Consider the following 12,759-nt stretch of genomic DNA (forward strand, 5'->3'; position numbering starts at 1 on the left):
TATTAACTTACCAGTCACAGTTGTGTATTTGTAAGAAAATAGACTGGTATCAATCTCTATAGCGATTATTTCTATGTACTTACTTATACTTTAAAATATAGTTCAAAATGTAAAATTAATAGAAGTCGAGATAATAAAGACTTATAGTACTGGGAAAGAACACAAATGTGCAAATAGGATGACTAGGGAGATGCGTTATTGGTGAAGAAATACATTGTCCTTTTGTTCTTAGACCAGAGGATCCAGTTTATCCTGGGAGCTGTTAAAAACAGTTGAGCGTAGTCGTTAGCAACAGAGCATGGACTTCCATAGACCCCTCTGGTAGCCAGTGGTCAACATTGAGCGTGTTATTTGGACAAAGGCAAAGTTGTAGAATCTGAACTATTTTATTTTCCTTCCTGGCTTCCAGGGATAGTCCAGGTCAGTGATTCCCCACCTTTCCAGTTTTAACACCCAACTGATCATCACTGTTTAAGTTCTTGAAGCATACACATCCCCTTTAAAATGTGTTCATTATTTACACATATACATATGTAAATACATCTTAAGGAAAGAATCAAAATCCATTTTTGTTTGGAGAATATAAGATAATTTTCTTTAAGATTCCCAGAGGGACCATGGGGTCTTACAAACCTTAAGTTGGGAATCACTGATACATACATTCTGCTTAAAACCTGGATGTAATTCAGGTCTCAGGCAGACCAGCAACTTCAAGAAAAAGGTTTTTTACTAGGAGGAAAATGTTTCACATTTTCTTTCTCCCTTTATTTAGTTGTAAATCAGAAGCATATTTTTGTTCCATTCAGTTATGTGCAAAGTTGAAAGTTCTGGATTCAGTTCAGTTTTCTTGTCCTTAGAACAGGTTTGCTGTTCTCCAGGGACTCCAGCTGGGAGCTCCAGCTGGGGGTGCAAGGACAGGTGGACCATGCGCTGGCTGCCCACCTGTCCTTGAAGCCATCGGGACACTGAGAGCTCGGGGTCCTCTAATGTCACTTTGTTAGCACCAGGACATAGGGCTGCACAAATACTGAGTCTGTGTCCCCACCCTCAAGGAATCAGAGACTCAGTGGTGGGGCAGAGCATCACAGAGGAATATATGAGCGTCATAAATATAGTCCTTACCTGAGAAATGGGTTCTCAGCTAAAGCTTTGATTTTGTACGTTATTTACACTCTAAATACATCCCTATGTTTTCTCCCAAATTGAGCCCACAAAAGCCTGAACTTACAGTGTAAGTAGAATATGCAACACTCATTTGTAATTGGAGTGAATGAGTGGGAGTAAAAAATCTGGAACTCCCAGATTTTAGGACTCAGAAGAAAGAAGGAAAAGAGGGAAGGAGAGGCGAGGGATAAGAGTTTGTTAATTAACTCATATTTACTGAGCCCTGGATGTTTTATTATTAAGAACAATGAAGCAACAGCTATTGTTCTTTGGGTGCTTCCTGTATAAGACCAGGACGGTTTAGTAAGGGATTTACATATGCTCTCCCAATCCCTCAAAACACCCATGCATTCTTGGAAAAAGAAACCAAGCACTGATACTGAGCCACTTCTGTTAGACCACCTGTGACAGCCAAGCACGCTGGGCTTTGGGTAGTTCTGGTGACTCGGCTACCTTTTGCTGGGGGCAGCTCACCACAGTCTGTGGAGCCCTGGCTCTTGTCCTGGGAAAATCCAGGTGCAGGTGTGTTTGTGCGTGGAGACGTGGTCTTACTAGTGCTGTGAGGGACCCCAGTATAGCCCCTGCTGTGGGCAGGTCTGACCTTACAAAGCTGTCTTTTCTCCAGAGTCTTTTACTCCTCTTCCCATTGTCCAAAGCCTGTTTTCTCAGTGAGGGAGATCTCAGTATTGTGCTTTTAGGAGGAAAGCAAATGATGAAACATCTTTTGGCTAATGTGCTAAGGGCTAATTGCCCTAGTAATCTCTCCAGGAGATCCCAGGTTTTCTCATTTTTTTAAAAAAAGGCCAATCTTAATGCCACAGAAGCCTTTCTAATCTTAACCTCTTTAAAACAAACAAAAACTATATGGGGAAAGTTACAAAAATATAGACTCTGAACTCTTAAACATAGGTGGGTCAGCTTTACCGTATCAGATTCCAACGTGTCGTACCTGTTTCTCTGCATTTTTCTCCCTATATCCTTGAATTTTTAAGGTCCTCTTAAAAGTTTTATCTGCAAAGGAACTAGGGTACCGTGTGGGTGTGGAGGTAGGGGTGGTGGGGAAGGCAGGCTCGGCTGTTTGTGGGGTATGATTTATTAATAGTGAGGGCTCTCCCTACTGGTTGACTTGTGTTAAAATTGGTTTGTGGAAACGTTTGACCAAAGAAATGGAGGTGATACGGAGGGTTGTTGCGCTATGGGGAGAGCCTAGGACTAGTACAGACAGTGGATTTGAACCAAGGTGGAGAGCTCAAAACTTTTGTCTGTAAAACAGTTTTCTGTAATCTCTTTTTTTCTTTTTTTTTAGGCACCAATTGACAATGGTTCAAAAATCACCAACTACCTTTTAGAGTGGGATGAGGTAATCATATTTTCATGTTCATCCATCTAAAACATCTTTCAAAAATGAAACTGCTGAACAAATGCCATTTTATTCTTTTTTGAAGATATGCTAAACACATGGAAAAAATAACGTAAGGAGAGAAAAATTTAAACCAATAGTTATTGACTATGGAAAATGAAAATGACTGAAATATAGTGAATTGCGCATTAAAATATATTTACTTGGCTTGTTTGCAAGAAATGCCACAGAAAGAAAAGACAGGGTCTAACTGCTCTGAAGGCCTTACTATCTGGCCAGACATTAATGAGTATTTTAAGGGCTTCCCTGGTAGCTCAGGTGGTATAGAATCTACCTGTAATGCAGGAGACCCCAGTTCTATTCCTGGGTCAGGAAGATCTGCTGGAGAAAGGATAGGCTACCCATGTGGCTTCCCTGGTGGCTCAGCTGGTAAAGAACCCACCTGCAATGGGGGAGACCTGGATTCAATCCCTGGGTTGGGAAGATCCGCTGCAGAAGGGAAAGGCTACCCACTCCAGTATTCTGGCCTGGAGAATTCCATGGGGTCGCAAAGAGGTGGACATGACTGAGGGACTTTCACTTCACTTTAATGAGTATTTGGAACTGACTTCTTTGTTATCTTGACTGCCAAGGGTCAGCCTGAATCAGTGGTTTCCATCAGGTAGACCACACTGTGGCCTGAGAAGCCTGGTTTGTGTCTTTGCTTTCAGTGCTGTGTGCTAACTCTGCCCTGTTGAATACTGTCTGGGACTGGGGCATGGAGGGTGGGCTGCACTGAAGGTCTCACCTACCCACGTGCGTTCACCCTACCGGCTAGACCATCCTAGAACAGTGTCACCTTTGGTGTCTGTCTCGCCAGAGACCTTGTATAGTATCCATGGTGAAGTCTTCTTACAGTCAAGGCCGCTCTCTGCTGAACAGTGACCCGGTGCTTTTCTAGCCTCACTCACACTGCACAGACTCTCAGGCTGGAAACATTGGATGCAGAAATCTTCTCTTTCTAAAAAGCAACAATACTATTCCTTTAAATCTTTATTCTGTTCATTCATTTACCCACATTTTATTCGCTTTCTGTGGTAGAGCAAATGGACTAAGGATTTGAAATACAGGAAATGTGGGATTTGGGGTGCCATCCAAGTTAACTAGTCTTTGTGACTTAAATTTTAAAGGCACTGAAAAATTCAGCACACAAGCTTAGGCAAAAAGTCAACTTGTCGAGAGTAGAAAAAAATATTTTAACCCAATGTTAAATGAAAACGGGTGAAATTCTCATGATGAAATCTTGATGTGGAGAGGGGGCTCTTTATCACTTTTTGCAGAAGCATATTTTCCCATCTGGGTTGCGTCTGAACAGCTAGAGTTCCAAGTTACCAAAGACAATGATCTATTGTTTCTAGGATCCTTGTGAATGGCTCCTATGTACAGATTGGTGAAATCTCAGGCTTAACTGGTATATTTTACAGATTAGATGGATTTCGTTTTAAGGCGGCTTGATTGGAAGGTGAAACCATCCCCTATGGCCCTGGTGGTTGAGGTTTTACATGGAGATAGAGGTTCGGGAAAGGAGGCTTTTTTCCTCTCACATGCCTTCTCAGAGCACAGCACTTGTGTCGGGGGAGGGTGGGGGGTGGAGTGCGCCTGTGTTTTTCCTCTTCTCTGCCTTGGACCATGGCTTCATAAGTTAAGTAAGGTCAGAGAAGTGGAGTGCTTGAATGGGAAACCTCCAAGGAAAACTCAGGTGCTACAGGAAATGGTAATGGTGACTCAGTCGTTGGCTATCTTCCCTTCGAATTTGAATTGAAAGTGTCCTGGCACGATTCTGGGAGGAACATACTACAGCCTCAGATGAAATGGAGAAGCTCTGTCTAATGACCATTTATAATCAGTAGGACCCACTCTTAACTAGTGACTACAAAGTGTGAAGTTGTTTATCTGGGGCCTTCTCCCACTTTTCCCTCCTTGCTCTCCTTCCATCCTGTACTCACTTCCCTCCTAGTTCTTTCCCTTTCCTCTTTATATACCCTCCCACCTTTGAATTTCTACTAGTGTCAGCTCTGATGGGCTTTCCTGGAGATTTCAGGCTAATTGACTATAGATCATCACAGGAATCCTTTTATGACCTGTGGCTTAATAATTCTTCAAAGAAGAAAATCAAATGTGTACACACAGCACACCGTCTCACCTGCAGGAAGTGTGAGTGCACAAGGCTCTGACTCTCCCTCCGAAAGCTTCTGTTGGTGGTTTCTGAGCCAAGTGCAGCTGCTACCAGGTCTCCTTCCAGACCGCAGCAGTTGGTGGGGGGGTGCATCGGGGCAGGAGAACAGAGCAGCCTTAGGCTGGAGTCACTCCCCCCACACCCAGCCCTCTCCAGAGCCAGAGTTTGCCTCTTCCAGCCACACACCCCTGGCCTCTCTGGCACCCAGGGGGCTGTAGAAACAAGCTTAATGGGCAGGAAGGAGGTAGGGTGTGCAGAGGAGCAGATCCCCACCTGAGGGCAAGCAGGTGTCCTTCAGTCTCGAAGAAACTTGTGTTCGGGAGTCACACCTGCCCGTTTCCTGCTGGAGCACCTGGTCTGAAAATCCCAGCTTAGGTGAGGTGACCCCATCCACATACATGCCACCATGGATGTCTGGGTGTCCCCATATTTTTATCATATCAGCACTGGCTAAAGTTCCCAGAATACTTTATTCTTTGACTCAGTTTTTAATCACGATTCCAGTAAAATAATCAGTGTAAAATTCTGAAGATGTTAGCAAACAAGAGTACAGGGCTTCAAGTGCTGCTGTCAGGTTCTAGAAAAAGACCTTCATGAATGAAAGAGCGGTAGCAGAGAGGCCACTGGGTGCCACCCCTGGGAATGCTGTGCTGAGTTGACCTTGGGGAAAGCCACCTCAATCAGTAGCTAGCCGCCTGCTGGTCTCTGAAGACAGGTGTGACCCTAATTGGGGAACAGAAAACAGAACCATGAAGCACGGGGGCCGGGGGGGCGGGGACTGACGTGTCCTCTCTCCTAAGTTCATTGTCAGTAATGTCACATCACTGCTCGAAGAACTCACCTGGAGGTTACTCACTAATGGTTCTGCAAGAGGGTGTTGCATGCCTACTTTTCTCCATTAATAATTGTACCTAGACACCCTCTTAATTTTTCCATCAACGCAGGAAGTAACTGTAACTATGAGATGGTAATAAGCAGCTGAAAATGGAACACAGGTGTCACTGGCTTTTTGGTCACAGCCATTGGTTTCAATTTTCCCCTGAAATAGATCCGTTTTCATAACTTGGAAAGGTGTAGCCTTTCTTGGCCACGTTCCCTTTGTTGGAACGACTCAGATGAACTATAGTGTGAGTTCTGCTCTTAGATGTTGTTTTAACTTCTGCTTTACAGAAATGCTAACTGTTGCTGTTAGCAGCTAGTTCCTCAGTGCACACACAGGTCTCCTAAGATCTCGTGAATACGTAGCATGGATTCATGTTGATGTGTTCAGTGGTGTGGCGTTCACCCAAGGAGAACTGGATTGTTTCTGCTTTGTCTCAAGCTAGTCAAACAAATAATTTAACCCCTCGGGTCTCAGCTTCTCCATTTGAAAATGTGTCTGTCATCTCACAAGTAGGTTAAGATTGAATGAGATAACTTGGGCAATGACAGATGCTGTGTAATGATTATTTCATGTCACCTAAGCACATTAACATTCAGATCTGGGATAGGAAAAGTCAACAGTTATAGAAGGATTGTGTGAAAGAAATACAACATTTTTCTGTCAAAAATTTAAACAGGAGCCCTGAGGTTAATGGCTCTGGTTTGAACTAAACAAAAACGGATGTCAATGCTATATATAGATGTTAATTTGCCATTAGCTTTGCTTCCAGACATGACATGTTGGGAATATTCGAGAGAACTAGAAAAATAGCTTTGTGGGAATGTGACTAGTGGTGTTCTCAAGAATCTCTCCCTCCCATGTGACTCAGCGCATCCGAACAGGCATGTCATATCTGGGTTTCCCGGTGACTACTGAGTGAACACAGCTGTCAAACAGTAGACCACGAATGAAATAAATACTGCAGAAATCAAGGGATACTTTGAAATCGAACAGAAAAGGCCAGCAGCAGGTAGAGCCCAGAAGCCCCCGGGAACCCACAAAGCAGCCAGGCTGGGCTCAGCAGCCCCATTGCAGAAACCCAGAGCAGGCCACAGGCCCCAGCCATGCATCGTATCATTTAGGGACTGAGCTGGCCTCATAAGGAGGTACTTGGTTTCTGATTTATTAATCAGATTCCTATTTAACTTGTTGTTCAGTTGCTAAGTCATGTCCGACTCTTTGTGATCCCATGAACTGTAGCACGCCAAGCTTCGCTGTCCTTCACTATCTCCTGGAGTTTGTTCAGACTTGTGTCCATTGAATTGGTGATGCCATCCAATTATCTCATCCTCTGTCACCCGCTTCTCCTCCTGCCCTCAATCTTTCCCAGCATCGGGGTCTTTTCCAGTGAGTCGGTTCTTCACATCAAGTGGCCAAAGTATTGGAGCTTCAGCTTCAGTCATCAGCCCTTCCAGTGAATATTCAGGGTTGACTTCCTTTAGGATTGAATGGTTTGATCTCCTTGCTGTCCAAGGGACTCTGAAGAGTCTTCTGCAATACCGCAGTTCAAAAGCATCAATTCTTAGGTACCTGTTTAACTTAGGTGTTAATATTAGTAATCTTTCAAAAGGCTTCTTGCCATAAGTGAATTTGCACATGGTGTTTCTGGTTAGACAGTAGCCTTTCCAGGAGGAACCATAGCACTGACAGCAGAGTGACTTACAGAATGGATGAAGAGAGCCTTGCCACGAGTGCCACTGTCTCTGGGAGCCCTGCTGCCTGCGGCCGCATAGCCTGCTGCTCCAGTGGAGAACGCCAGGAAGGCCAGTGTCCACTCCCCAGTCCATCACCGAGGCCTGGCCGAAAATCAGGGGAGGGTGCCACTCGCCCAGGCCCATGAGCTCTTCTGCTCATTCTCGAGAGTGAGAATGAGTAAGTCCTTTATCATTTGTCCATCAGAAAGCATCTTTTACATAAGAGCCAGATTAGTGAGCTGGCAGAGAGACAGTGTTTTGCCACATCACAAGTCTTCACTGCCACATCCAAGGGTAGTTTCTGAGAGCCAGGGGAATAGCTTCCTTCACTGCAGCTTCTATGGAAGGAAACCAGGCAAGGAAGGATTTAGCAATTCGGAGAGGCCCGTAGGTATCAAAGGCAGAGCTGAGTTAAAAGGAGCTCTCTCATCCCCTCAGACGACTGCACACCAGAAGCAGATTCTCCGTGCTTCTTGCCAGGTGTCGCATGTGTAAAGGAGGGAGTTACGTGTTAGGGCAGCAGACTCTGGAGAACTTCCAGCTGAGGCTGTATCACCTGTGTCCTCAGCGCTAAGTCATCAGCTCATTTGTTCTGTTTGTTAGTGTCCAACTACAGGATGGCCACCTGGGCCTTGGTTAGGTGGTAAACTGAAGCCAGCCATCCCTAGGTTCGTCTCTTGTATAGGCAGCCTATTCTAAAATCACCCACTCGCTTCTCCTTTCCTTTCTCTTTGGGACAGTCTCAACACATCGATCTTATCAGAGCACTCGACATCTGGCGAACCTCCACATTTGGAGGGCTATACAGGAACATTGCATTTATTGGTTTTGAACCAGAGGATCATCCTTGGCTGTTTTAGGAAGTCAAGACCCTCCCACTAATATAAAAAACTAGTGTGCCAGGGAATAAAATGCCTGCAGTATTCATTTGGTATCATGCAGCCACAAACTCCCCACTTTTCTTACCTTTGAAAATTTCCTCTGTGCCAGAGTGGTCAGTGAAGTGAAAGAGGCATCACTGAGGGGAGAGTGAGGTTTGGCATAAAGAACTTTGGAATCCACCCACCTCCCTGTTCTGAAGCCCTTCTTATATATGGTTATGCTAAACACTTATGAGCTTTGATTTCTCAAGCCAACATTTATCTTTGATGTTGCCTAGGGTCCGCCAGCACTGGAACAACTTCTAAATATAGATGTACTAGCAGACTAAATCTTTGAGCCTGGCAGTAGTTCAGTTGGCCAGTGCAGCCTAATTTTTTATTTGATTTATCATTGATGTTTCTGACAGATTGAACTATGCTGTTACAGAGAGTCCCCAGCCCAGAATCACTCAGCCCATGTCCGGATCCAGCAGCCATGGGCCATGAGCACATGGCGCCTGAAAACCACATGCATGTTACCTGTAAGAGAAGGAGGTCAATAGATCAAGAAAACATCAGGAGGAGTACAAGTCACATAACGGTTGCTGGTTCACCATGGATTCTAGCACACTTGTTGGCCATTCTCATTTTCTTGTGCCAGGAAGAGGAACAGGAAGGATCATTTCCAACCTATTAATTTGAAGGCAATTGAAAATGTCAGCCAAGTTTTTTTTTTTTTATCTTTATTTTTACTTGGAGGATAATTGCTTTACAATGTTGTGTTGGTTTCTTCCATACAACAGCATGAATCAGCTATAAGTATACATATATATATATAAACACACACACATAAAACCCCTCCTTCCTGAGCCTCCCTCCCACCCCATCCCACACCTCTAGTCATCACAGAGCACCAGGCTCCCCACTAGCTAGTTATGTTATACATGGTAATGTATATATGTCAATACTTTAGTAGCAGTGTTAGAAACACCAGCTTCCTAGATTGTTAGTACACTCCAGGGGAACTGGAAACATTAGCCAGAGCAACCACATTCCCCATGGTCTACAGAACCACTCCTGGCAGGAAAATATTGTGGCTTAAAATAGTTGGAGTATATGTAAGTTGTATGAATAGAATTGGTTATGACTGTGTTAAATTCCTTAGCAGGGAACCCATTTTAAGGATTCCTCTTCCCAAGTACCAGAGCCACTTTATAAAGATACTAAGTTAATAAAGAAGGAAAACAGATTTGGAAAAGCTACTTTTATCTGTTTCCAGTTACATAGTTTTACAAATTAACACCTACATTTAGACAGATTTTAACAATTAGTTGTATGATATAAATCAAATACTTTTTATATACTTAGGTACCACTTTTCGGATAGGCAGACATATCTGTAAATTGATTTCTTCACTGGAGCTTTTTTCCATTGTGTGTTGTAAACAGATATCAAACAGGTAGAGATGTGATTGCATGTGGATGTCCTTTGATAGATTATTTACTTTGCTCACTCTTGAGGCTTTAGGCTATGCCATACCTAAACTGTGTCCCAAAGACTTTTTCATATCTGTATTTAAATATAAAAATATTCCCCAGGGTTGTCTTTAACTCTGGAGATAGCATTATTAAACTTTTTAATTCTCTAAGATGTTACTCTAAGATGAAGTGACTACATTGCCATTGATTAACAATTTTGGGTGATCTTTATTATCTAGGAATCTTGTTACATTTTTTAGGTTCTACAGAAACAACTTTAAAAATCTATTCAAAGAAGCCTCACTCTGTTGGATGGCTTTGAGGGTCCTTTATGCAGACAGATGTTGAACATTGACTGTATACAAGCACACTCGCTTCTGCTCCCTTACTTCCTGGCTGTTTATATTTATAGTGCAGGAGGAATTTATAAGTTTATAGAAAACTTCATATTATAAACATATATGGACATCAAAATAGATAAGTGTAATACTGCATAACAAATTACCTCAAAACTCAGTGCGTTAAACCAGTCACTTGTCTTTTCTCATGGATTCAGGGTTGGGAATTTGGACAAGGCACTGGAGAATTAGCTCCTCTGCATTCCAGTTTCTGGAGCTTCAGCTGGGGAGGGCTTGTTGGCTGGGGTTGGAACCTTCTGGCGGGATCCTTCTTCACAAGTCCGGTGGTCACTGCTGGCTTAGGTGGGCTTTGTCTCAGGCTCTCTCACAGCACAGCAGCTTCAGGGGACTCAGCACTGCAAAAGTGAATGTTCTGGTAAAAAGGCAGAAATGTCATCGCCTTTTCAGGCCTCTCCTTAGTAGTCACAACAGCTTCATATCCACTCCATCTGTCATGACAAGAGAGTCACAAGCCCACCCATGTTCAAGGGCCATAAGCTTTGCTCCTCTCTGTTGGGGAATCAGGAATGTTTGGACATGTTTAGAATCATCACCACGTGACATAGGTTCTCCTGACTCTCCTAATCTGTTGATCTTTTCCCCTTTATCTTTGTGTAGCACATACAGTGTTTTAGGCACGTGCTCAGTCGCTTCAGTCACGTCCGACGCTTTGCAAACCCATTGACGATAGCCTGCCAGGCTCCTCTGTCCATGGGGATTCTCTAGGCAAGAATACTGGAGTGGGTTGCCATGCCCTTCCCCAGGGGATCTTCCAGAACCAGGGATCAAATCCATGTCTCTTGCATTGCAGGTAGATTCTTTACCGCTGAGCCGCCAGGGAAGCCGGTATTTTAGGTACTATGCCCTAAAAGGGTGTGGACTTAGAAAGGACAGCGTAACTCTTTTCCTGCCCCTGCTCTCCTCTGAGTGTTCTGGGAAGAGAAGAAGGCAGACAGATGTGCCCCAGAAATGCAGCAATGGGATGGGGCTCAGACCCCTGGCCCGACGGGGCGTGACTCGGTGGTGCACAAACCCAGCTTTTCTCACTAAAAAGATGCTCCCTCGGTGATGAGGAGGAACCCACGAGGAAAACCGCATCCCTGCCAATTAGTGTCTCTGCCTTACTGTCACACTTCATGAGTCGGCCTCCTTAGGATGACTCACAGGAGATCAGCAAAGTGTTCCCTCCCCCCTCCTTTTTTGAGGGAGTTTATAAACATAGAAACTAATCTGTTTATCATCTTATTTAACAGCTAATTTTAAATTGTTAATTAAAAAGAAAAATACTTAAGTAGATAGTAAAAGGGCAGAAAATAAAGTGAGAAAATAGAGAATATATTACTTAAACATTTTAAATCTTTTATTTACAATTTACCCCAAGATTTCATCTCAAAGAGTGGAATAGTATTTCAAGATATCTTTGTCCCTGAAGTTTATATTAACTCATCTTGAAAACTGCTTCCAAGGGTGACTCACTGTCTGCTGCGGAGCCACAGGAGTTACGTCTCACACGACCCCACACTGCCTTCTCTCACCCCTGCTGGTCTGAGATTGGGTCCTTTCACAGTCTGGCAGAAAGCTGGCACTCTTCAGAATGTAGTGGGAACTTTATAGGACCTAAAAGAACATCTGGACTCTGATTTTTATTAGGACTGGTAACCAAATGTGTGACCCTTCTACCAAGGGAGTGAAAATGAGGATGGAGTGGGACAGACATGAGCAGAGTGGAGCTTTCTGAGTGTGGGATGGCTGGGACCTGCCCTCCAAGATAATCCACAGACCACCCCACCCCACCCCCTGCCGCCCCGTACTGTGTGAATCGAGAACTGAAAAGAGACCCTTGTTCACCAAGGATCAGATCAATGAGATGTCCAGACTAGGTCCGGTGAACTCTGGTAAATTGAGTTCAGTGGCATCAGGGACCAGGCCTCCTGGAGGGGCTGGAGCTTAAGCCGATCAGTGGAGTCTAGAATATAGATTCTATGCCAAGTATTTCTGTTCATTGGTAACAAGAGGTGATGGAGGCCAAACAGGAGCTTGGGACTGTGGAAAGACTAATCTGATACATGCTGTGTACATGATTGAGCCGCCTGCAAATTGAGTGCTTTTCTGGGGAGCAGTTTTAACCAGAAGTGGAGGACAAGCCCCCTGGGTGGAAAACAGTTCCATTTGTCTCAAGGCCCAGGACTATGAGTGGGTCCTTGCAGGCTAGGTCTGAGTATAGGATGATGCATATTAGCGAGAACTGTAAACTCATTGGAGTGAGAAGAGGAACTCAACTGTAAAAGGAAGCAGTGTGGGTTTGTGATGCCTCACTCCCCACCAAGGTGAGCACCTTGAAGTCTATTCACACACAGTTGGTTTGTACTCCAAAATTTCTTCACATTCTAGTAAAGATTAACCTCGTCCTTGAGTGAACTTCAGTGTGCGTGGTAGGAAAAAGCATTTGGGCATGCCCAGGATTATGAAATGGAAACAAGTCAGGGAACCCTGAAAATCTGTTCTTTTTGGCTTGTGGACACTGGCAGTAGGGAGCTAGTCCAGAACACGCTGGGGCTTCATGTCCAATGAGGTCAGTAGTGTGGTGGCTACATCTGTGCCAGAACGATCGAATTTCCAGCCTCCAGGGTGGATTTCCAGCCTCCTGTCACCTCTGCTCTCATTGGGT

The 12,759-nt window shown here is 44.2% G+C and overlaps 1 protein-coding gene across 40 annotated transcripts in view; it reads left to right on the forward strand.

Annotated features, from left to right (window-relative positions):
• FNDC3B (fibronectin type III domain containing 3B) overlaps nt 1-12,759 on the forward strand; it is a 361,710-nt gene that overhangs the window by 277,844 nt on the left and 71,107 nt on the right. For all 40 annotated transcript variants that reach the window (XM_086394520.1, XM_086394600.1, XM_086394566.1 and 37 more), the window contains one exon: nt 2,471-2,524. In XM_086394520.1, coding sequence (XP_086250646.1) covers nt 2,471-2,524 — 54 coding nt within the window. The remainder of the gene's footprint in view (nt 1-2,470; nt 2,525-12,759) is intronic.

The sequence above is a fragment of the Bos grunniens genome, chromosome 1, assembly GCF_055505025.1.
Source record: "Bos grunniens cultivar Pamir isolate PY7600 chromosome 1, Bosgru_T2T1.0, whole genome shotgun sequence".
Lineage (NCBI taxonomy): Eukaryota > Metazoa > Chordata > Mammalia > Artiodactyla > Bovidae > Bos > Bos grunniens.